Here is a 25087-nt window from a genome sequence, read left to right as displayed (position 1 = left end):
TGAGAAGACAAAAACTCTGCAGACTGTGCAGTTCAAGAGATAGAACAGTAACAGCGGGTACAGGGCCTCTGCCTTCTTTCGTGGCAGGGCTTTCAATTCTTACCACTTCACAGTTGTAGCAGGCTGTTTCCCCTGTTAGTAAGGAAGCCTTTATACCAGTGTTGCTTTTCTACTTGTCTTCATAGCCATATGCTGGGCCAAATCTCCTGGCCCTCGGATACCTTAAGTGTCTGGGTTTCAGCTGTACTAGTTCCAAACTGCAGTTATGTAGAACTGTGGCAGAGAAGGTGAGGTTCCCGACTCTGTCAAAGAAGGTATCTGTCTGTAGTTCAGTTTCACAAAACTTCGCACAAACTCTTAGCTCTTGACCTGTAAATCACAGGGAACGATTTGCTTGTCTTCTGTACCAGAACAGGAAACCTAATTCAATGTCAACTGAGAGATTTACACAGCTGTTAATACCAGCAAGTAGAGGAGCACACTAAGTACAATAGAATTGTACACCAACAGTAACAAAACCCCCTGTCCTACTGCTACCAAATTCAGCAGCAAAACTTCAATGAGAATGGGACTGAGCCCTGAAAGAGCAAGAAATTATTCACTGTCTTTTATGTTTGTGAGCCAAGGAGCTTATGGCAGCCTAGGAGCTCTTTTAGTCTACTAGCCTGTCTTTAATATTCATATTTATCAGTTTAATATGCTTCCTTCTTTGTTTTAAGATCTCTTCAGGATTTCAAGAATGTTGCATTTGCATGTACACAGCTAATATTACCATACTAAGAACAAATGGCCAGTAGTATTTGCTGCTCAGTTTTTTCTCCCAACTAAACCTAACGTGGCCTAGATGGAAATAGTGCAAAAAAAGAGCTGCATGAAGAATAGGGCCTAGAGACTGCAAGCCATCAGTTTCTGATTATCAGAACCACCCTACCTCATCTTACTAGGGTTCCTAGATCACCCAGTGGAAACAGGAAGAAATAACCACTTCAACTTGGTGTTCCTTCCTGGCCTTGTATTACCTCAGTTCTTCATTCAGAAATACATGATATTGTACTTCAACAGTAGAAGAGGTTCAGATGGAGGGTAGGAAAATGCATAAAGAACTGTCTCAAAAGCCCGAACTGGGCACTGGGAGAAACATTAAAAACATGAGGCAAAGAAGTGCAACTAACTTAAAGAGAGAATCAAATAGAAACCACAAACTACACAGGAAGACCTGCTGATGGAGGGGTTAAAAAAAAAAAGTATTAGAGAGACTAACCTTATATTTATTCTCAGACTTCTAAGTATATGAAAAACACACCACAAAGGAAGAGAACTGAGAATTGCAAAGGAAAAGGGGGAATAAGAGAGGTGAGATACAAGAAGACAGAATGAAACTGAGGTAGTATCTAGTACAGGAGGAACAAAGAACATGCACAAGTGACAGCAAAATCCTACAAAAAACTCATTTAGAATTAAGGGTTTTTTCAATATATAAATTAGTTTATTTTCCTTTAGATATAAAAGTTATAAATACAATTCATGTAAAACAAACAGTATCTGATAAAAGAGCACTGAATCAGTTCATCTGTCTGCGTAATTTGACTGAGACCCAGAGGCCCTGACCCTGATAGGATCATTTGATGTCAACAGATAGCTTGATGAGCCCCTGCTGACAAGCCTAACTGAAGGGCTGAGTAAAGGGATGCTACTGTGGCCTTCTGAGCACAGAGAAAATAATCTTGACTTGGAAATTGGCATTCTACCTTTAGGTCACCCCAAACTAACATAAGGCAGTTTCTTTCATACAGTCCTAGTCAGAAAAATAATCAGACAGGTAACAAACTGACATAGTTTTTCTGGATGGGTAGAGGGAATGCAGAGCCATCAGCCAAGAACTCAGAAGAGCACAACTGGAAAACGCTGCCAGGTCTTGTCCCCAGCCGGATGAGCAGGAAGTACATGAAGGCACAAAAGAGATCCATGATTCAAGTTCTCTTCCTGACTGCTCTGCTGATGAGATCATCTCAAGACAATGGCTCACCAGCTAAAGCAGAATGGGCATCTGAGAGATACGGGAGCTGGAGTTCTTAGCATCAATTCATAATTTACAGTTAAATACAGAGTTTACACGATTACCATCTTTTTTTTTTTTCCTGGCAATATCAGAAAATGTCTTCATGAAGTTTCGTTATGTTGAAAGAGCAAGTGATATCTATTACTGCAAAAACGCCAGAGACCAAAAGCAATAAATCTGGCTCCTTGGAGCTTCAAACAGTTAGTCTGCTGACAATGACAATATCCAAAGCTGGAGAACACCTATTCTTGTGTCAATAGAGGGACAGACTTTTCCAGGATCATCATGAATATGCATAAGGGCCATGAAACAGGCAAGATAGTAACTGTTCTCTGCTTTAGTACACAGCAGATGTGTACACTATGAGGCTTACATGTCACAGTGTGCAGCATTTCACTCTGATGAATCAAGAGGCATTCCATGCTGTGACCTACAGTCTCCATATTGTACCTCCAGCATTAAAAATGCAACACTGGAAGGACACATTGCAAAGCCCCATGATACATTTATTAATTTTTTTTAAACTTACTGATGCCTTCGAAAACACCTGTAATCTCCTTTTGAGGTAACACCTTCTTATAACTGGGTTAACATTATTTATGTCATGACTTGATATAATCTCACGTTAAAAAAAGAAAAAGAAAATTAAATCAGTCACTAACTTATTCCTAAAAATGTAGAAAATTTTATAAACAGTGGACAAAAAAAAAATTTCTAATCAGCTTACAGTCTAGATTCAATCAACCAGAACACTGCTTTTCAGGAATAGTACTGTATATAGTTACAATACTATCTTCTGCCAAATCCAGTCAGATTCCATCATCTCTTCAGTCTCATTTTTCACATGGTTAAGAATAACAGAAACAGCAATGGGTACAATATCACCAACCAAAAAGGAAGCATTTGAGATTTTATTGTTCTTTATTTGGTAAAAAGACTGTCAAGGGATATGGAGTAATTAGAATAATGAAAGGGAACTGGACTATCAGCCTTAACAGAGAATCATCCCACAAAGTAAGAGAAAAGTGTTTTATTAGAGCCAATGTCTCATTCCAGCTCTGTATTTGTTGAACATTACCTACAGTTGCACAGAGCCATAACCTGAATCCTTCCATGTCTGACTGTTGTGACAGACAGCAAAATGCTACACAGGGCAAAAGAGAACACGTGCCAATAACGGTCCTCCTTTTTTTCTGAATTCATCATATCTGGAATTCAAGAGTTCCTCATCAGATCAGTAGCCTCATCTCCAGGGGCACTGTGGAAGTTCCAAGATACATGAACACTAAACCATTATTTTTCTAATCCTAGCTGCAAGGGGTTCCAATTAATGGGCTAAATTCCTTAGACTGCTCTTACGCGGCATCTGTTACAAAGATTCTGAAAGCAGAATCAACACCGACAACAAAAACATCACCCATCTTTCTTGTTCTTCCACAATGCATACAGAGACTGCTCAGTCTTGGGACAGTCTCCTAAAATGGTCTACTGTCAACTACTATAATGCACTGAGGCCTGGTATTTGCTTTCTAATAATCCTGCAGAAGTCTGTCCTCCAGTTCCCTTCCATCCCCAATGTGCTTTTCATTACTCCACCTGGAACTCTTACAACAAGATGCAGGGATGGCAGGGCGTTCCACGTTTCAAGTCAGTTGGTCTCTCATTCACAGGCCAATTTACTATCAAAGCTGGAGAGTCCAATAGCAAAGGCCTGAAGAGCACAGAGAGGATAATTATAGTCCAGAGTGAACACATCTTCTGCTACACGACCAAACTGCATCACAATGTAGTCAGCTGGGGAGAAAAAGATTCAGAGACAAACAATTTCACAGTGAAACAAAGGAAAAAAAAACCAAACCCACCACAAACAAAAACCCACACATCTGACAGTCCCAAATATATGCGGTTGGTGTATCTATCCATCCTTTCTCACCAGCGTGGCCTCAAAATCTGTTCTCTAGAGTGACTGTTATTCTGGAGATTACCTTTATTCTAAGAACCAAAGCTCAAACTACTCTTTTGCTGGGCTGAAAGTGCTGTATTAATCCTTTTCCTTCCCTTGAGGAGGCTTGCATTTGCCCCCTCTTTTGCTGCAGCTATGGACAGCAGTCTCTGCACCCACTCCAGAAAAAGGGAGGCCTTATATAGTTTTCTTGACAGCTGAGAAGTCCCCAGTAATCCTGAGCTGAATTCCTCCATCCAGGGTGTCCTATTCCTCCCAAACCTCATGAAATAAATTGGGTTCTCCCTGTTCGAATAAGCCCCACACACTCCACCAGGCTCTTACGGTCATTGTCATGGACAATCTGGAAGTTCTTCACTGAGGCCTGAGTGACTCTCCCATGGAAGTTCAAAACATAGGATTGAGTATCATCGTTCCAGACTGGAGCCTTGTTGTGCAACTCAATGAGGTTCTCTAAATTTTTGTTTTGCCATTTTGACAGCAGACTCTCATGTTCCTGTTCAGAAGAAATATATTTATCAGATTTGGAATGGCTCTTCTTTTGAGTACTGCCTCTCTTATGTGTGTGCACTCTGTCACTTGAAGGTCATTCCTTGTTTGATGAATCACGATGGCAGCACTTAAACTCAGTCCTACTGAAGATTTCCTGCAAGTACTAGGAAGATACTTTAATGGATTCCCAGTCCAAGCATTCCTTTCCACTCAATAAGCTATCACCATATTTCCACCCAAACAAGAAAAAAAGAGTGAGAGAGAAGGAAGTGTGTGTACAGTAAATGGAGCAATTCACAGGCCACAGATGACTGCCATCCTGCTGGCAGGAATCCTTTCTGGGTCTCATAAGCTTTCTCTGATCTTGTTGGATCCCACTTCCATTTCTAACATTCTAAACTTTGAAACAAACAAACAAATCTACAATTAACTGCATAGTGCCAGGCCCTGGGGTGCTTCAGTAGAAAGTCCAAAGGCTGCAGCGGGCTGCAAGTATGCCTTAAGTAGGTTAAATGTCATCCTATTGGGTCTAATAGGTGATGCACAATATGAAAAACAGAGATAAATAAAGCAAAAAAGATACAAAAAGGAGGTAAAGCAGCACATTAAATTTGACAAACAGAATGAATTACAAGAAGCTGCAAATAGTAGCGAGTGAAACACATGGCATGATTTAACTTTAAAAGTTCTGCAACAAATAAAATCCAAACTGAAATAATATATGCTAAAACGCCCAAGAAAAAGAATCCAAACTGAAGGTATTTAATGGGAAAAAATGATCAGAAAACAACCTATTGTCGAGGTTATAGTAACTGTTTTAGTACTGTATACAGATATGACAGTGAATTTTTGAGGCTAACCTAAATAAAACTCACTGTTCAGTTTAAACTAGTTACTTTATGTCTTTATTTTTATCTTTATTTAAAGATGCAAAAATAACTCTGAGAATTGGCACCAAAGGGCATTTAGATGCAATTTTTCCTCCTTTAAAGTGGAAGCAGTATTGCTTAATTGAAGGCATCACACTACAGAGAAGGAAGATGAAAAAAGAGTCAAACCTCTACACTGAAAGCTTTGCCAACTTTTCAGAACAGCTTTGTGTTTCAGCCTTGTCCACTGTCACTATGCTTACCTGCTAGCAAAAAAGTTGGCAAAATAGGGGGAAAAAATAAAGGCAGGGCCATGGAATCATTACTGTACTCACAGGGGAGACAGCAATACCAGTTGAAAGATGATAAAAACTGACAACCTCCAGATACAATTTTCCTGCCCATTCACAAAACTAAAACCTCTTTTCCAGGCTCTCATGACCCTGAATTTCCACTCTTGAAGATTATTTTTTTTCTCTGACCTCAACAAACACACTCTTGTCCTAGTCATATCTACTCACAACACGGTTGCAAATACCATTTTCTAGCTTAAAATATTGACCATGTCTTTCAGTTGACACCTGTCCTTTTTGCCTTTTGGTCTTCTATCACACCAAACATAAACTTCACATTAAGGGAACAGAATGATTTTCATCATACACCTTAATATATCTTCAGATACAGTTCTGTAAGCTTTTAGCTATAATGTCCCCCATATGTATAAGAAATCCTCACTAAACAGTCACCACAAAATTCCATCCTTCTCCTCATCCCACTTTCTCCTTAAAGAATCCTCCTCTTATGCAATTCCTACAGAGACTGACAATATTCTGATCAAAATGTATTTATTCTCTTGCTACTACACCAGAATACCACCTTATCTATTTATTATCTATCTGTTGTAACTCATATACTGGCTAAGCTCCCAAGAGAAGCAAGACTGTTCTGTGTTCATCCGACTCTCAGTGTAACAGGGTCCCACCCATGAGGGGTTGTAGGTGCAACAGCAACAACATACACTAGCCATTGCAATAGCTAAGTGAATAATATTTAGGCTGATTAAAGGACAAGTGAGGATACAAACACTATTCAGAAGGCTACAAATTAGGGAAAAGGCAAGAACAAATTAATCAACACCTTTAGGCTACATTATATTTACTCTCCGTGAGACTTGCTAGAGCCCTGAGTATTAACAACCTTGCTCTAAAAACCTTGATTGTCAGTAACACCCAGACCTCTACGAGAAAGTTTTAACCTCTTCCTCCAATCTGAAACACGACCAAACTCCATAACTCACATTTCGTGGACGGATTGGAATTCTCTTATGATTCATATTCATTCCTGGAATGATCACAGACATTTTTCTGGGACCCTTGAATCCTAACACATTGGTTTCCTGAAAGACAAGGAAAGACATTCTTTTAAGTAAATGAGATACTCCATCTCAAAGAAAGACAGACAGCAAAACTGAACTCGTATCCACATTTGTATTGGTTTTTAGAGATTTGCTAGCTACAACTGTAGTAGCAGTTATCTAACTGCAACTGTGTTTAATCACTGAAAACAGCTTTTTCTCCCATTTTGAGAATGTTAAAAGACATACATATTATTACCTAATTTAGAGTGCATCTGTTATCCTAATGAAACATTTAGAATGAAATCAGAGACAAGTGCAATTTCCCAGGCATAAGTTTTTGCATCTGAGGCAAAACTGTGCTAAAATCTTGCTAGTGAATGAGCCTTAAGTATGATAAATGGCAAATGTCTGTGTTATTTATATATCACCATTTAGGCTAAAATGTTTCTGAAGAATGAATAACATTCTTCTTTAGGTGCTGTTACTTGTGTTTAAGAGCATACCTACAATTTTGTCTCAAATCATGCTCTTTTATAAATCATTAAAAACAGACGCAGAAGGCAAAGTATTCAGCAAGTGTCCAAGCTTCAATCTTAAGACAAGCAGATTTTTCCAGAGTACTGCAGGAGACTACTCCAAGTGGATTGAGTATAAAAAGCAAAGGAAAAAAGTCTTGGCATTCTCAAACTATGCGTTTGATAACTTCAACCAAAATTCAAGGGCCCATTTAAAGCGTTCTGTAACAATGTCAGCAATAACCTTTAAAATTCCCAAAGACCAATTAAAAAGCCAGAATCTTTTAGAAGTACTGAATTGATTGATAGAAGTGATATAGCTTCTCCTAACAGCCTAGTGCATTTTGCAGATACAGAACATGGGTCTTTGTAGTTGCAACTTCTATTATTTCACTTCAGAAAGTCTAGGAGCACATATGAGAATGAGGGTACTGATTTTATTCATATATAAACTTTATGAACTTCTTGTAGATAAAAGTTCAAAAATCTGAAAAGCTGACTTTATATTATCTGCTGTAGTCATTTTAACACCTTGCAGCCTACAATTAGGTGGGGAACTGAAGAATAATGTATACAAAGAAAATATCCAGTGATACTTCTGTAGACAGGCTAGTACTGGAATTATCACATCAATTTTTTTCCCAAGTGCCATTAAGATCAACAGGAGGTAAAAAAAAAAAAAAAAGACCATTCTCCAGTAGGCTAATGCACCTTTAAATTTCTGCTGCTCTACCTGTGATAAAAGTAGAAATCCTTCCACTTGGCAGGCCATCATTTTGTAAAGAACCTCAAATTTTACTCAAACTTTAGGACTGGAATACAAAACAATGTGACATGAGAACCCTCACATAATTCTAGAGCATCCACAAGTGCGTCCTCACTCTAAAGCCTAGACTGAGGTGATCCGCAAGACCAGGAGAAGAAAACATCTCTGGGATAGAGCTAGCAAATCACGATTTCCCCTGGAACCATATCCTTACCAACAACAAGCTGCTACTGAAACAATACCAGCTCCTTCCTATCCACCAAAATACTTTTGGTTTTGCAAAAACCAACTCTTCTTCATAGGGTACTCCCAGCTCCTTCTTAGAGTCCACCAGATACCAGCTAGGCAAGAGGCAGTTCATGCTGTGGCTGGCTCCATGTAAAGGATATGCTGACTGGCCACATGCTGAATGATAGGCCAGGTAAGGAGGTCATCAGGATGTTAGTTTGGGTCTCTCTCCCTCCCCTGGCATTGATTTTTATTTTTTTTTTCATTAAACTTGTAAGAACTTATCTTTGAGGCCTCTGCCCTTTGTTGTATCTGGTTGAAATTGGTCAGTTGGTTCCAAAGTTAAGTGGGAGAGGCAGCCAGGTGGCATGATTTTTGTAAGCCCCATTTCCTCGGTAACCAGGGCACAAAAAAAGAAAGGGGCAAAAGGGGAGAGGCACTACTTACATAACAAATAGCTGCAAGCTCCTGTCTCGTATGAGCCTTTTCCACTAGACCTTGTGCCTTGACTGGGCTAACTCCATGGTCATAGACTGTAAATTTAGTTCCCATGAGGTTTGACCTAACATCAGGTTATGGAAAGACAGAGAAAGAGAGAGGCATCAGTGGAAAGTTTTGTCATCTTCTGAAGGTATTTGTACAGCACAGTAAAAGCACACATCTCCTGTCATCTGAATCTTCCTATTGCCAGCTCAGTAAGGAGCTTCTGCAAAGTGCCCATGGTGAACTGAGCTGTAACCTATCCTGGAAAAGCATCAAGCCTGTATTCCTTCTCTGAATTGCCACGGTGAATGGTAATGCTGAAGAAAGGTTGCCAACATGGGTGAATACAGATTACATTAAGCAGGACAATGCAAGTTCATTCTCTCTGAAGTGATACCAGATTGCTATTCAAAACCCCAACTCAACTAAAACGAAAATGCAGTCTCTCTGTAGTTTTCATCTGTGGTTCTCACCTGAGTTTTCCAATGAAACTTTCTCCTTCCCGGGATAAATCAGTTGGGTCAACTGATATGAGGTAATTGGAAGTTTTGCTCTTTTTTCGTTTTCTCCCTGCAAGGAGGAACGTCTGGAAATACAAAACTTTGATCAAGACTGGAGCTTTGCAAGAATGCAGAGGCATTGCTAGGTGTTGCTATCCAAACTGTTAACTCTCTATTTCCCAGATCCATTCCTCTTTTTGTTCTGTGCTGTAATTACCATCTCCACAATTCTGATCTCTTCCACAAGTACCCACCCTGAAATCCTATTCCTCCAATCAGCTCACTTGGCAGTCTAGATTTAACACAACTGTCCTTTCTAGTCTTCCCTCCTTTTCTTGCAGAGCAGCTCAGTCTCCCTGTTCTTCTTTATCCTTGACATTTTTATACTTTTTAAATTTCATCTTTCATTGTATTATGGCTTTTAAACCTGCCAATTCCCTCCTTAGTGCCTTAGCCAAATATAAGCTGTCCTCATCTGCATGCTGGCTCTCCTCAGCTTCTGGTTTCTTACCAGAAGTTCTCCCTTACACCAAAAATATTCTGTGGTAAGAGTACAATAGCCAAGATACTATGTGCTGCTTCCAATACCTTTCTGTTGTCATCCCTTTCCAGATGCATGTAATAAGTAGGGAAGAGGCCCCGGTCCATTCCCTTCTTATCTCTAGTGATTCGACACTTTATTGTAATACCACGGGGCGCAGGGCGTAATGCAAAATCTTCCAAGTTCTCTACTTCTCCCAGCTGTGCATCTGCCTGAGGGGATGGACTACAGGAAGCACCTGTTTCCTGTGGGAAGAACCATCATATTAGCAAATTAATATTAGATCAGAGGCTCTGGTATTCCCGAAGAAAAGAAAGGTCTGTTGAAACAGAAGATCTCATGTCTCAAGAAGGTATTCGGGAAAGGGAAGTTAAGTGAGAGACCACCTGTGTTTCTCTGAAGAAAGTGGCTGAAGACTTTTACTGTGAGGAAAGACTAGCCCTCCGAGGGGAGGGAGGAAAAAGTACCCATTAACCAGAGATGAACTACTACTAGGAAGGGGAAAATAGGATGAGACACTGTAAATATTCTAAGCAAAGAGCCTCTCTGCTTTTAGAACTTCAAACACCGTGGGGAAATAAGACAGCCTGATAGTATGGACTGGTGGATGCTGCAGTAAGATAGGATGGGATTTTTGTGACTAAAATGAGCACTGAGATAGGGTACAGTACAGAACAGGAGCGGAAACGGACTAAGCTGACAGTGGAACCACCTCAACTAAATGCTGGAAGAACTTTAGAATAACGGTGTACAGTCAGGATGCAAGTTGTGGTCACCAAAGGAACCAGAATTCTAATGGAAGTCTGGTATAAGTCATTAAAGTTACTTTTTCTTAGAGGCAGCTGAATCCTGTGGATTGTAGAACCCAGGAGATTCGCCCCTTACTGGGCCATGGAGATGAGGTTGCTGGTTTACACCCAGCAACGGACAGGGGCACACAGGAGAACACATTGACACAGAAAATAGTTAGAAATGTAGTTTTAACACCTGCGGTAAGACACACCCCAGTAATCGGGCACAAGGCTTGGACAGACAAGCATATGTCTCACAGCTGTTTACATGCATCTGGTGCTTTTTAGCCATTTTACTCTCTATTTTCCCATGCTTATCACTCCCTGATCCACCTTGACCCCTTTCTTTTCCCTCTTGAGTCCCTTTCCCTAAACACCCCATAAAAAGTTTTCTCCAATCCCAAAATTCTCTGTTCCATCCCAAAATTCTGTTCACCCTTGCATCCCACAATAAATGCTACAAACCTTCAGGCAGTGATCCCTCTTAAGTTTGCATGGCATTTCACAGTTTCTCTGAGTCATCTTAGTGGATATTACACCAGAGACAATGGCCTAATCTGTCTCCTTTGAGGGTCATAAGAGTAGCTGATTCATTGTGTTCCCATCTTCACTGATTAAGCTACTTGGGTTCCTCCGCCCACCATTGTTCCTTTAATCATTACTAGGTCTTTCTGTTTAACTCAATGGCCCTTCAGTCAGATAACCTGACAATCATGACCTTCCTCTGCCTTCAGGGAAGTAATATGCTAGCTACTGTAGTTGCAACTACTATATTTCAACCCAGTGCTCAAGGGGTGTGTACTAAAATCAAGCATGTGCCCAGCCCATATCAGAAACAGATTTCAAGACACTTACTGCAAAAGATTTCTCGCTGTTTGCAGAACTAGGCCTCTCAGATTCAGGATTCGGTGAATGAGATGCCAGTGTCTTACTAGTTTCCTCCTCTTCTGTGTCCTCCTCATCAAAATTCAAACTGCCAGAAATTCCTGTCAGAATACAGGATCAAGCAGGTAACCTCTGAAAGAAGGTGTCATGAGTTCATGGCATCACTAATTCATATATGACTCCTGCATAGCTATTCACTCTAATTTCTGTTGTTTCAACCGCTGATTTTCTTCATGTGCTATATTGCTTCCCGAGTCTTGTAATTCAAACCCCTAGTGACATTTTGCAGCTGTCACTGTGCAGATGATTAAGCAGCTGTCAGAGTTTTATTAATACTTATTTTACATGATATTACATGATGTAATGTATTGCTTAATATATGCTGTCATTGAATAAATTTTGCTTATTTTCATGCAAAAAAGCCCCCCATGTCTTGAGAACACAAAAAGGAAATGCAGATCAATATGCCAACACCTATCCTATAAGTTGGACTCTGTACAGTTTGCATCCTTTCCACTTCCCTTTAATCCTATACACACTGAAATGGAGTATGATAATTTTTCATTAAGAGCCCTCCTATTCTTACATCAGTAGCAATAACTCAGGTCTCATGAATACTGCCAATGATTTGATTTTTAAAACAGAAGCATGGACTGAGTAGTTCCAGGACTAATTTACTTCATCTTAACCTAAGCACAGTTATGTAGACATGACTGTGGGTATATAACTAAAATAACTCTGGGTAAAGACATTTTTAAAGAGCTTCCGTACACATCACTGTTTGGTGTTTCCTTCCACTTGGAACTGCATCATTTTGTTCTGTGATTCCATTCTTTAATTTGGCTGTAGAATGGAAGAAGCATGTAAAGCACTATAGAAAAAGAACACACTCAGCCTGCTAAGCTGAATTATTTTCTGAGACCCAATATTATAACAGTGCTCCAACACAGCACTGCATAGAAGAGGCACTGCTGGAAGTTCTTTGTCTCAGATGAAACAGAAAAATGTAGTCTTAACAACCTGTCAGTAAACTTCCCAAAGCACATTTGGAAAGAGGAAAGGCGTTAACCCTAGTACTCCAGCCAATTTCAAAATTCACTGTTTATATTCTACCTCCACTAATTTCCCCTGAAGTTTCTGGATATTCTCTCCTGCTTCCTTCCCTAACTCTTGCGTAATGTTGCTATCCATAGGTAAGCAGCTGTTGCATCTCAACTGAATGAAAGTATTTCTACATATGGTAGTACCTTAATACATAAAGTGTACTGGAAACATTCTGGGAGACAGGCTCTGCAAAATAAAAACAAGCTGTGTACCATATTAAACACTTGCCATTATTTTGCTGCAAAGTGTTTAGGCTGCATGCAATAAAAAAAAGGTTTCCTGTGGCACTGGCAGCAACAGAAGATACTTGGCAGACAGAGATGGACACCCTGCTGGTAAACTACTCAATGAGATATAACTATTGAATATAAAACTCTAAAACTGTTGATTGTGACAGACTCGGGAAGAACACCTTTCCTGTTAGTCTCCTAAACAGTTAAATTATGGCATTTACTGACTATAGAGGGTTCTGCTGTTTTGAAAATAGTCAAGCATCATATCCAGCTATAATACAACTGGAATAAAAGTACCCCAAACTTTAGCAAAATGTGAAGTATAGCATTTTGCACCAACTTCCTTGGAAAAGCCAGAAATTATACAGCACATTGATAAACCTTTAAAGCATAACTGGTATGTTCCAATTAATGTCAGAAGAAGGAACTGCAGTTCTGCATTTCTACACGCTGTAGAATCTACTAGCTCTGCATTTAAAAGTAATATCCTACAGATACTTCCTTCATGATTCCTCATATTTTTTAGGGTTTTTTTTAATGCTACTGAAAAAAATTATAAGAAATAGAAGAGCCCCCGAAAAAGATTTTTGCCCATTATCAATCTTACCTCGTTTCTGTAAGATTTCTTGCAGATCTGGCTTGCCTGCTGTGTCTGTTAGAGCCTCTCCATCATTTTCCTGATCTGCATTGTCTTCTGTTTTGGAAGATCCAGCAGACAGAGTTTGGAACTTGGTCCCCAAATCTTGCACTTCTGATTTCAGAAAAGCAGCTGGTCCATCAATGCCTGCAGGCCAAAATTAAACAGAATGCTAAAGTCTATTTTTTTATGGCTAAAGATGCATCCCAGGATGGTTCTTTTCCTCTTCCCTTGCTCAAGCATCCCTTTAAAGTACTGATGTATACTTGCTCAACTTTTGTCAGAAGACTTGGGAGGAGTCAGGCCTGACTGGTACAGGCCACCTATTAGTTTAAACATATCAGGCATCAGTTTCTACATTTACAAATTTAGTGATTGTATCTACTTTTTTACAAGGCCTTAAGCAATTAAAACAAGTTGTATTTGTCATGCACATTGATATCCTTCAATTTACTTATGGGCAACTACTCTATTTTCTTTTCCTTCATGTTTCTTGTTTACTCCTGTGACAATAAATGAGTGCTCTACAGTGAACATCACAAATGAATTTGATAAAAATATCTACAGCCACAGACAGCAAAAACTGTAAATGGATGCCCTTTATCTTTTTGGTAGAAATGAAATTTCCACATTTAAACACGCAACAGCTGTGCATTGCACTTCGTAATTGGTGGAGATGTCTTGATTTGGCATAATACTTAATACATGTTTGTGTAGCACTCAATATCTAAGTGTAGTTCCAGCTTTGGATTTCTTGCTTTCCCACTGTTTTCCTTCTAAAAACTTCACTGCTTTATCTAGTCATCAGATTTCTGATGTGTTTACTGCTGTTACCACTTCTTAACAGGATTTGTTTGTACTGATGATGCTTCAGAACTATGGAAACTAGTGAGGGAAAGTTAGTTTTAATTTTTCTTTCTTGTAGTTTCAGTACTACTGAAGTTTCCTAACTTGGAAGTTATATCTTTTCTCTCACTCTTTTTGACTTAAGTCTTTTAACAGAAGCTTTCTCCCACCTGATTTTAAACACATAAATGCTACCACCCACATCACTAGTCTCCTCCCCATCCTATGATCCTAAGAGACATCTGGAGAACCAAAAAAAACATTCAAAAGACAGGGGATAACAGTTCCAAATGTGATCTTCAAACTAGATAACACTGGTTTGTTTGGATTTTTAAAATTCTACTCTACACATTAATTCCCTATTAATATAACGGTGGTATTGTAACTTCCTGCAATAGCATGCATCTCAAAGCCTTAGCATGTTTCCTGTTCCTTTCTTGACAGGCTGATGGGATCCTGGCTCTCAAACTACTTCCTGACGCTTCCGCTGGAATGTAGGGGTTTCATTGCTGCTCTTTTTTCCTACCTGTGGCATGGAAGTCTTAAGGGTGTCACTACTGTATTTCTCTTAACTCCTAACAGAATGGTCACTATTTTACTGTAATGTTTTGAGACAACTGAATTATTGTCTTTGGCTCTGATATCACTTTGTGCTTGTGACTTTCTGGACTACTATAGCTTGTTTGTTATGTTTCAGTTGTCTCCCTGAAGCCCACAGAAAACAATAGATTAGGTAAAAACCAGCAAGAACCTAATTCAGTATTCTTAAGACTTGGTTTTGCTGTTGTCTACTTTATCATTCAGTCATACAGAATCTTGACATGGAGTACACTATGAAGAAAAGTACAAGCAGACACTACTGGATCATTTCCTTTTCTTTATCCTACAGCTTCAGAAGACTCTCTTACTTTGAATTTGTATCTTGCTACCTTTATAGGAGTTCCTAATCCATTTCTACAGTTCTTCTTAGCCTAACATAAGGGAGAGATTACTTAAAGGCACATGAAGATTCTCAGCTGTCACAAAATTCAAGGTAAGTTTTTTGTTTGTTTTTACAGTTCAGTATTGCTCAACCATACTGTACTACAATTCTACTTTTGTACATAGAAAGGTATGTAATCAATCTTGTTTATCACTTGACCACTGTTGTAAGGTGCCTATCTATGACATAAAAGGCATGCACTGGCATTTTGGGGAACATTGTTGCAATCGGGTTGATTACTTACCATGTAAAATAACATCACTGTGGAAAGGGGTAGGAGTTTCTACTAAAGGAGTCTGCTCCTCACACCCTTTGGGCTTTGACCTACGCAGCTTTGCCTCAGGATTTGGCTGTACCATCAAGGGATCAAGACGTTTCTTCCTCTGCTTCTTCTCTAGAAGAGCTCTCTGTGAAATAAAGAAAAAGCATGAAATAAGGATAAATAACCACATCCAGAGAGGCAGAAACCATGCCCCAGCCATTGGCAATGACATGTCACTGATCAGAATCTCCAGTAAACCTGAAATCCTCTTGTAATCTCTTAGAAAAATCCTAGACACAGGTATCACTGTATCTTTGGAGTGAGACACTGCCTTTAACTCTCTGTCAGTGGTTGATGGGTGTTATGGACACTTGCTTATTTTCTCATCTATCCTGAGACCATCAGCAGGTTATTTCACCTCCTTTCAGCTAGTCTAAACTGCAGCAATCCTTAATATAAATAGACAAACTCAGCAGTCATTTATAATCCAATATGAAACAGGACTTGCAAAGGAAAAGGTTTTTATCTCAAAAGCTATCTTACAGGGAGAACTCAAAACAAATAGTTCCCAGAAACCAATGTTGAGAGATTAGACTTAGATGGGGAAATAAAAAAAAAAATTTAAAAATTACAGTCATTAAAATAGGACTGATCCAGTAAAAGGAAAATTGATCTACCTTGCAAAATTTTTCTATGTAATTCAGGATTGAAAGGAAAGAATGGTAAATCCAAATGTTAAAAAATAAAACATTGATTTTCCAAGATACATATACATTTGATGTTTATGATTTCCTACTAAATGAGAACAGAAACAACTTCTAGACTTAAATCAAGGCAAATGAGAACATTGCACCATTTTAAAGACAGCCACACTTAATTCTTAAAAGTTAAGGTGATGCATGAAGAAGAAGGAAAAATCATATTCTAATATTCTGTAATGCACCACTATACAAATGATGTGCAAGGCCCTTGCTATAGATGCAGATTATCCATGCCTGCTTCTTAGGTGCCTTAACACCCCCTGAAAGTTGTTCTTCATCATAGAAACCCTTTCTCCATCAAATTCTTTTCAGTAACCAAGGATCCATCAGACAAACAGTACCAACAATTCAATCCACTTGAGACAGATGTCTTTGGAACCCTTTCCTCTTCTGTTATGTTTTTTTCTTTCTCTTGTTGGTCCTTTCCTACCCTATTAGGCTTTTTATCTCAAGTGAGGTTAGTTTCTCAGGCAACCTCTCCTTGAGGAATTCCAACACAACTCAGCCCTTGGTAATTTATTCTTTCTGCTTTTTAAGCACTTGTCAAAAAAACCAAACCAAACCCCCCCCCAAACAACCCCCCCCAAACCCCACAACCAACCCCTCTCCCCAAAACACCCCCCCAAACCCCAAACCAACAAAAAAAACCCAAACCCAAACAATCTTTTTTATTTAAACTCATAATTATACTTTGAAGTCTGGACTGCAATACAGGTAGTATTGTAATACTGCACTATTGTACAGGTAGTGCAGTAATACTGCAGAATTATTTGCAAGGATTGTCCTGCAGGGCAAAAATTACATAGAATTCCAAAGACATTATCACATTGGTCTAGAAAAAGAAAAGAAAAATAAGCAGAAGTCAAATTCTTAGAAAATTATGATTACAGATAAAATTTGTGTTCTAGAGACTCTAGAGAGTCAGACCCTCCAGAAGAATTTACATTAGTTTGTGCTGTTTGTTTGTTTTTTAAATTAATGCTGAAATAAAAAAAATCATGATAGTTTATAAATCTCCAGTAGTTTAAATAAAAGGAGAGAGGGAAAACAAGAATCAAAACATTATACTCAGAATAAGGATTTGAGAAGAATTTTTAGTAAGGTTTCTCTACCTGACAAATAGACTGACAAGAAAAAACAACCAGACACATCCTAAAGGCAGTAAGAAAGTACACAGCTACTGCTAGAACTGGAATTTGAATTTGGGATCACTATAGGATATAACAACTTTAAGAGCTACTTAACTGATTATTCTATTAGATGAGCTTTTTTAAACATTTCATTGCTCACCAGTCTAAATTTTTTTTTCTTATTATAATAAATTGTTTCATCAAAGAGTTTCTAGGACTCACCAATCCATTGGGATCACATTGGTTTATATTGCAACCTACTTTATTGCTGATAGATGTGACTGACCTTCTTGCAAGAACTTCAGGATAACCAAAGTGACAAAACTTGATAGTAATTTAATTTGTTTTAAAAAGGCTTCTCTCTACCACTTTGCTTACTGAGAATGGAAAAAATCTACAAGCCCACTGACAGGATACATAGCAGCAGTTCATTTTCTCTACATAAGGTGGCAGACCAGCCTTACTTTCAGTACTATGTATCTTCACTCCACTAAGATGAAGTAGAAGAAATGAGACTGAATTTTGTTTCATTTTGTCTATTAACTAGTCTTTTCCTCCAGCTCTATGTTATAGTAAAAATTGATATAATATTACAACGAAAAATTTAGATAGTTCATGAACAGGACACCAGAACATATAATCCATTAGATAAATAACAGATACAGATTATCATGATTTGTTCAGGATTATTTAATACACAGAGTTCACAAACTTTCAGAAACATTTTCTTTGCACCACAGAAAAGCATAACATCAGAATACAGGATGATTAAAGGATCACAAACCACCAACTCTGGTTCTAATGAGTTTCCAACAAGCTAAGAAGTCAGATGTGTCAATGAATATATCATAGCAGACTAATAAGAAAACTACTTTAGTATTCTTTCTACAACTGTGACAAACGGGAAGATGGTATACAGAAAGGTTCCAAGCACTCCACTCTTGAAGGTGCAATACCATACTAATTATTTGGCACGGCCCTACCTTAGTAGGCCATGCAGGATGGACCCTAGCTCTGAAACACCCTCTCCACTCTTCCAGCTCCTCCTCAGTTCATGCTGAGGTAGCAGTGACAATGCTAGTGATGATGGCATTAATGAAACTTCGTGTCAAGAGTGAGTACCATCTCGGGTACATTCAGAAATATGCCTTCAGCTTCACGCTCTCCACCCACAGGGAGATGGCAATATTGCACTTAGAGCTGCAGGTGCCTCAAAAGACACAGGAACACCTTCTACTGCTGGGGAAGTAAGCACTGCCTGAACAGCCACACACTCTCTCCCCAAGGAAAAGGCAGTAGTCTAGATAAATCTAATCATCCTGGCAGGCAGAGCCGGCCCACAGATGGAACTTGATGTCATGCATTATTACAAATAATATTTTACTGAAATTACGGTGTTTCCAAACCCATCATAAAGATGGATGGCAGGCATATGTCTTTGCTGTGGCAAATGCTTATTCCAGATTCTCTGTATGGCCAGAAGTTCTAAACACGATCCTGCTGGATTAAAACATTTTACATCTTTTATCCCAATTCCTATAAATGTTTAGGACAAATTAATCAAGCGGGGCATCAGCTACAACCAGCAATGAGTCCATTAGGTCTGATAGTGATCTCCTATTGACCTCTATTTCTTCAGAAGGCATAGTATTATTCATGTAAAAGTTAAAGCAGACTTTAAAAGTTAACATTCAAACCTAAATATACAATCCTAAATTAAAGACTGTTAGCATTTCTCAACAAATCTCACTTGCAAGGAGGCAGGGTGTGTTAAAATGTATTTTAGTGAAATTTTCTAGCTGTTGGCTTTACAGATGATTGCAATCTCAACCAAATCCAAGAAATCCTGAAACAAAATTGCAGAAGGGTGTGAGTTCTTTAAACTCACCTCTTCATGACTCGACTGACAGCTGCTCTGAGGGAATTTCACCCAGCCCGAAAGCTTTGTTTTGGTGGAAGAGCAACGCATCCCCATGGCGAGCTCTGAAACTAGGCATACATTGACCATAGCGCCTAGCGCTAGGAGCCAGTGATTACTACCAGCTTATGACCCAAGACAACAGTCCTAAAACAGACACTGAGGTTCATCGCCAAGCAGTCAGACCATCCTTAGTTTTGGAACTTCTTACTATGTGGCATTTGGCACTAAATGCTCTTTTACTGATTACTTGAACTAATGTGGGACTTTTTTTGGAGGGGGGTGGGTGTGGGTGGGTGTGTTTTGTTTTTTCAGAAACAAGTGTTACTGGATAGCCTACAGGTAAAAGGATTATCCTAACTTCCACAAATATGACCAAACCTAAATTTTACTCCTTGACTCTGAAGTGTTTTAGATAAGCGCCTATATAAACACAGATAAAGCTGGTAATAAATCCACCGTCTGAAGTCAAAGCTAAGCAAACTCAGACTAGAAATAATGAACAAGTTCTGGTAAAGAGGGTTATTATCTGCTGCTGCAACAGTTCCTTGAAGACTGTTATGTCTGGATTTAAAGATCCTCAGCTGAGACTGCTTTTCTAAAAAAGATACTTTAATTTGAACACAGATGATTTTAATGCAAGACAATGATTTGTGGTCCCTGTGAAATGGCCAGCTAAAGAATCATAACAATCTCACATCTTCTAAACTATTTATAAGCATTTAAAATTTCACAGAGGAAGAATATTAGGGATGGATACTTTATGGCTTTGAAGAATATGGTGATGTAAGCATCCAGCAAACAGCATTTTAAAAACTGAGACCTATAACCTAGTATTTGACAAATGCTTGGCTGTATGTTTTCTCTGTAGGAAATAAAAAAAAAGTCAAAAGATGCTGGAAATACTTCTCCATAGCAGTGTTAAGGAGATTTTTCAATAGCTCAGGGAAACTTTTTCTTTTCCTTTGATGCTTAAAATGGATAACTCCCTGCAGTCTTCCTCTCTTTTGATTCATTCCTGCATTGTGGTGACTCAATCCCAATGAAATGAGGGGATATATGAAAAATAAACGTATCAAAGCAATTAAGCCTACAAACCATAGCAAGGTTGACTTAAACTAAGGAAAGCCATGAAAATCTTTAAAGAAAAATGTTAGCAATGAGTTCTTGTTTGTATTCTTTAGACCAAGCATTTTTAGCACTTCAGCCCCATTTCTCAAGTCTCTAGATGGCTAACGTTTGTTTTCCTATACTTATTTTTACCAGCTTCAGCACTATCATTTACCTGATTCTCTAGTTTCAGCTGTCGTAGCTTCATGCTTTCATCCTCAAAGATGCTGGAAAAGAGAAAGAAACAAATTAATTATTGCTAGCAAATAATTTGCATTATAAGAGCACAAGATATTCACAGACTACGACTTCACCATCAAGACTTTAAAACAACTGTAAGATATAACTTCTACCCCGTGAGAAGACCAAGTTACAAGGCATTAAAAAACCAAAACATACTTCATATTCTGCCATAAATAGGACCAAATGGTAATTTAATCACCTTAGTAAACTGTTCTGAAAACATTTTGTAAGCAGAAAAGGCTTTGTTACCGATGGATGGATTATGAGCCACTATTGAAGTGGGCTATGAGAGAATTCATATCCGACGGCTTAGCACAGTTCAAACCAATTCAGTAAAGTCCCTGTTCCTTCATAAAATACCCAATTCCAAATTAACTCAGAATTTTAAGTTTTATCTTGGAGTCAAACCTACACCATTTTCTCATCCTGCCAGACTTCCCAGAACTACTGTTAATACCTGAGAGAATCTGTATTTACAACAGCTGATATTAATTCCTAGAGAAGAAAAAATAATTATTTCACTAAGTGTTTTATAGATAACTTTAATAAGAACTTTAGTTTTTCATTCTAAGTTGTGTTCCATATAGACTGCCCATTTTGTTTTGCACAATAATGAATTATTACATAAAGTGCAATTTAGAGCAGTTATACACAGCTTTGACAAAGACCTCTCTGGATGTGAGAAAGCATCAGGAAAACGACACTTAATACAAGAAACAGACAAACATTACATATTTTATTGATGGCAGGCAGAAAAGCAGGGCTAACCAAAATTTCCATTTAAACAGGAAATTCTCTGTCTGGTCTAGGTATGCAGAAATGTCCAATGACATGAAGTCACAAGCTGGCAGACAGTGCTGAATATAACCCTAACAAGGAAAATCAGAGAGATGGAGAGAGGTGGGGGTGGGGTTTCTGCAAAACACATGCCATGGAAATTGGATCACAGCATGTCGAGCTGACAAGAGGAGAAAGGGCTCGGAGTCCCCTTAACCCCTAGTAAATCCACATTTGACTCAACTTCCAGGCAAGCAGATGACAGATCAGAGGTCCTTACAGACCACCCTAGCCAACACAGGCCCTGTTCTGGAGGGCTGAAATGTGTAGGAAAAAAGTTTCGTATACACATATCAAACATAAGTTTATATACTCTAAAATTGATGCTTACTGCCCAACTAATAGTACTTTAAAACAAGTTACCACTGCCATTGTTTTTTTACTTTGCAGTTTTCTTATTTCTATAATTTTTTTGCAATGTATTTCAAATATCATCACATAACAGGTAGAGGACCTTGAAAACACCTTGCTTCTAAAAACTGATGCTACTCCTCACATAGACCAGAAATACGTAGCACCTTGGATTCAAAGGCAATGGAGGGTCTGGAAAAATTAATGTTTTTCTTGAAGAGGAATGGAAAGCTATTGCGTGTCCCCACAGCAACAGTTACAGTAATACAGTTGTCTCCACCTGAAAACATCCACAATTTAAGAAAACATGCAGAGACATATCTACTGAATGCAGCAAGGTATACATTATCTGCCACATGAAACTTCAACATAATGTTAAAATGTGACATGCTTTTTATTTAAAGCATAGGTGATAGAAAAGGCTATCTGGCAAAGTCTGAAAAATGCTTGAAAGCTCCAGTTAAAATATTCATGACCAAAAAAGGGGGGGTGGGGGGAATATTCATTTTCATATGCCTACTGACTTAAGAAATAGATGATATTTGTTAACTGCAGTCAAGAGTTTGTTCTAAAGCAATATATGTAGCTCTGGTCAATATTAGATTTACGGACACATTCTTATGTCATTAAAAAGAACTACAAAGATGTCTTGTGTAGATACTAACTACTGTCTGTGGTTTTGTTGCTTTTCCTAATAGAAAATATATCCCCAACAATTTGAATCTCTTCTTCAGAAAATAAAAGGAAATAAAAAACACTACCACATTTGGAAATAAGTTTCCAGGTTTTCCTTTTTATCTGGAAGATAGAAAAATACTGAAATATTAGGACTTGCATACACACCTTGCAGAAACCCTCAATAAAAATTATTTACTTTGTATTTTTAAATTATTGCCTACCCACATTGGAATAAAGTTATGTAATGTCAAAAGACAGGCCTGAAGACTGTTGGAACAGGACCATAATGCAGACTACACAATGCCTCACCTCCAACTGCTTAACTGAGACTCAAACATGGTTGAAATACATAAAGACTCTAAGAGATCACAGAGCTTGATAAAGCAAAAAGATAACAAGAGTGTTCTCTTACAGTTTACTACTAAACAGACCAAAATCACCTCGTAGCAGGCCACAACATGAAAGCTGCCATTAATCCTTCTCATTATAAAGTGCATGGATTCACGCAAGGAGCAAAATAAAAAAAACAAAACAATTAAAGCCACGAGCAATCTGGCACTGTAAATAGCGCTAAAAGAAAAAATTTATACTATTTTTATTTACTCCTCCTGCAACCTTCCACCCAGCACTTGGTCAACATTAATGTGTAAGAATAACCAGACAAAAAAGAGCTCCCCACGCATACACACACTTCAAACTTTTTTCCACCTACCACAGCAGGGTTGGTGTTATTACAGACCTTACAGGAAAAGGCTGTGCCAGTCACTCCCACAGCTCACCACTAAGGAATGCAAGTAGTGTGCTAATACAGCTGCAGGCTTCAACCACGAATCCTCCTTCAGATGGACTGACTACACAGACCAGTACATCTAAGTGCTCTTCGTACATGCCCATGCAAAACCACTATGCTCTTCGCTATGCTTTTCTATTTGAAGGGTTTGCATGCAATAAGAGGAATTAAATATCCAGTAGGAACAGGAAAAATAAGCAGCATTTGCATAGCTACAACACCACAGTTCAAAACAGGGGAAAAAAAACCCCAAAACCAACACAACCACCAAACCAGCCACCCATTTACCTTTGATAAATAAGAACTGAAAACATTCAAGTAGCCTGTCACCATCCTCCTCTTCCCAGCCACTGCAGCAGAGCAGACTGTACAAGACCCTGCCCACCAACTCCTCTGCTACATTTACCAGAACCCACTAACTCTCCTACCAAAGCTGCATGATGGTTAATGGACTGGCCACAGGGAAAGGAAATGTAACACAGAAGTAAAGACTAATGATTATCCAGGATACAGAATTAAAAAGAGTGGGAAAGCAACTATTTAACAAAAGCACTCAACTGAGAAGGTACAACGGCATGCCTGAATATGGGAGAAGACAGCAAAATGTAAAGGGGTTCACAGTTCCATTCCTCCTCGCCAATCCATTTCCAAAGTCAACACAGAAGCAAAATGTTTTAGTTTTAACTGATACAACCTCAAATTATGGCTGAAATCAAAATTAGCTTTGTTTGCATATCATAAGCAGAAATTAAAGTGTTGTAACAGGAATATGAACAACAAATTTATTATATATGTGTTTATTTGGTCTTCTCTAACCATTTTCAGAATATTAAACTAACTAACCACAACGAAGACATAACTCACAAGTTATTTAACAGATGTTCATATATGCAATTAAAGCTTCATTTTTATGCAGTTCATTTTCATTTCTGTAAAAGGGCATACTACATCTATTGACACTTCTTTCAGAACAGATGTATCATTTCTCAATAACACACTGCAACTTTGGAATTACAATGTTGTAAAGCATACATATGGACAGGCAGAGTTAACCTTCTTGTTTTCATTGCAACTTCTCTGTGTTCCTGAATATACTGTGCTTAAAAAAATCCCAAATCGCTACATTCTAAGCACTTGGCAATAATTACCATTAAATCAGCCAAATACAAACTCACAGTACAATACAAGTCTGAGAATAATGAAAAACCCTGATATTAAAGCAGGACACCATAGAAAACAGGGCAAGAAAGAAATCCACCAGTCTGAAAATAGTCTTCCCATTCTGTCCGAGGTCCACACAAGAGAAAAGACCCTGAAGAACTGAAGAAGGTTCTGCAGAAAGCTGAACAAGTTGACCAAGGACTGGAAAATGTACCTCTTAACAAGATTTGAATACATCCTGCAGTTTATTCAAGAGAAAATTAATCAATACGCTCCACTGTATTCCATGGATTTGAGGCCACAAATGACTATTGATGAGAGAGGAGAAGATAACGAAGTCCAGTCATATATAACTGAAGCTAAACAAATTCAGGCTGCAAATAAAATTTTTATTTAACACTGTGACTAATTAATCACTGGCATACATCATGGAGCTATGGATTTTCAACAGAAAACAACAGGTTTTAATCAAGGTTGAATACTATTATGCTAAAAACTGCTGTTAGGGAGTAAGGCTATGGTCCACCTCAGATTTCAGGCATGGTTATCGCAGATAGGAGAGCTAAGCATTCTGCTTTCAAGTTATATCAAGGGA

At 38.5% G+C, this 25087-nt stretch overlaps 1 protein-coding gene across 4 annotated transcripts in view; it reads right to left on the bottom strand.

The window, feature by feature from the left end:
• Positions 1-1490: 1490 nt before the first annotated feature.
• Positions 1491-25087, bottom strand: part of TULP3 (TUB like protein 3) — a 33404-nt gene continuing 9807 nt past the window's right edge. For all 4 annotated transcript variants that reach the window (XM_049822055.1, XM_049822053.1, XM_049822056.1 and 1 more), the window contains 10 exons: positions 20608-20659; positions 15496-15658; positions 13394-13570; positions 11420-11550; positions 9821-10018; positions 9206-9318; positions 8697-8811; positions 6681-6779; positions 4347-4518; positions 1491-3853 (listed from right to left, as the gene is read on the bottom strand). In XM_049822055.1, coding sequence (XP_049678012.1) covers positions 3720-3853; positions 4347-4518; positions 6681-6779; positions 8697-8811; positions 9206-9318; positions 9821-10018; positions 11420-11550; positions 13394-13570; positions 15496-15658; positions 20608-20640 — 1335 coding nt within the window. In that variant the 5' untranslated portion in view covers positions 20641-20659 and the 3' untranslated portion in view covers positions 1491-3719. The remainder of the gene's footprint in view (positions 3854-4346; positions 4519-6680; positions 6780-8696; positions 8812-9205; positions 9319-9820; positions 10019-11419; positions 11551-13393; positions 13571-15495; positions 15659-20607; positions 20660-25087) is intronic.

The sequence above is a fragment of the Accipiter gentilis genome, chromosome 18 (assembly GCF_929443795.1).
Source record: "Accipiter gentilis chromosome 18, bAccGen1.1, whole genome shotgun sequence".
Taxonomy (NCBI): Eukaryota; Metazoa; Chordata; class Aves; order Accipitriformes; family Accipitridae; genus Astur; species Astur gentilis.
This window is presented reverse-complemented; position numbering and strand designations above follow the sequence as displayed.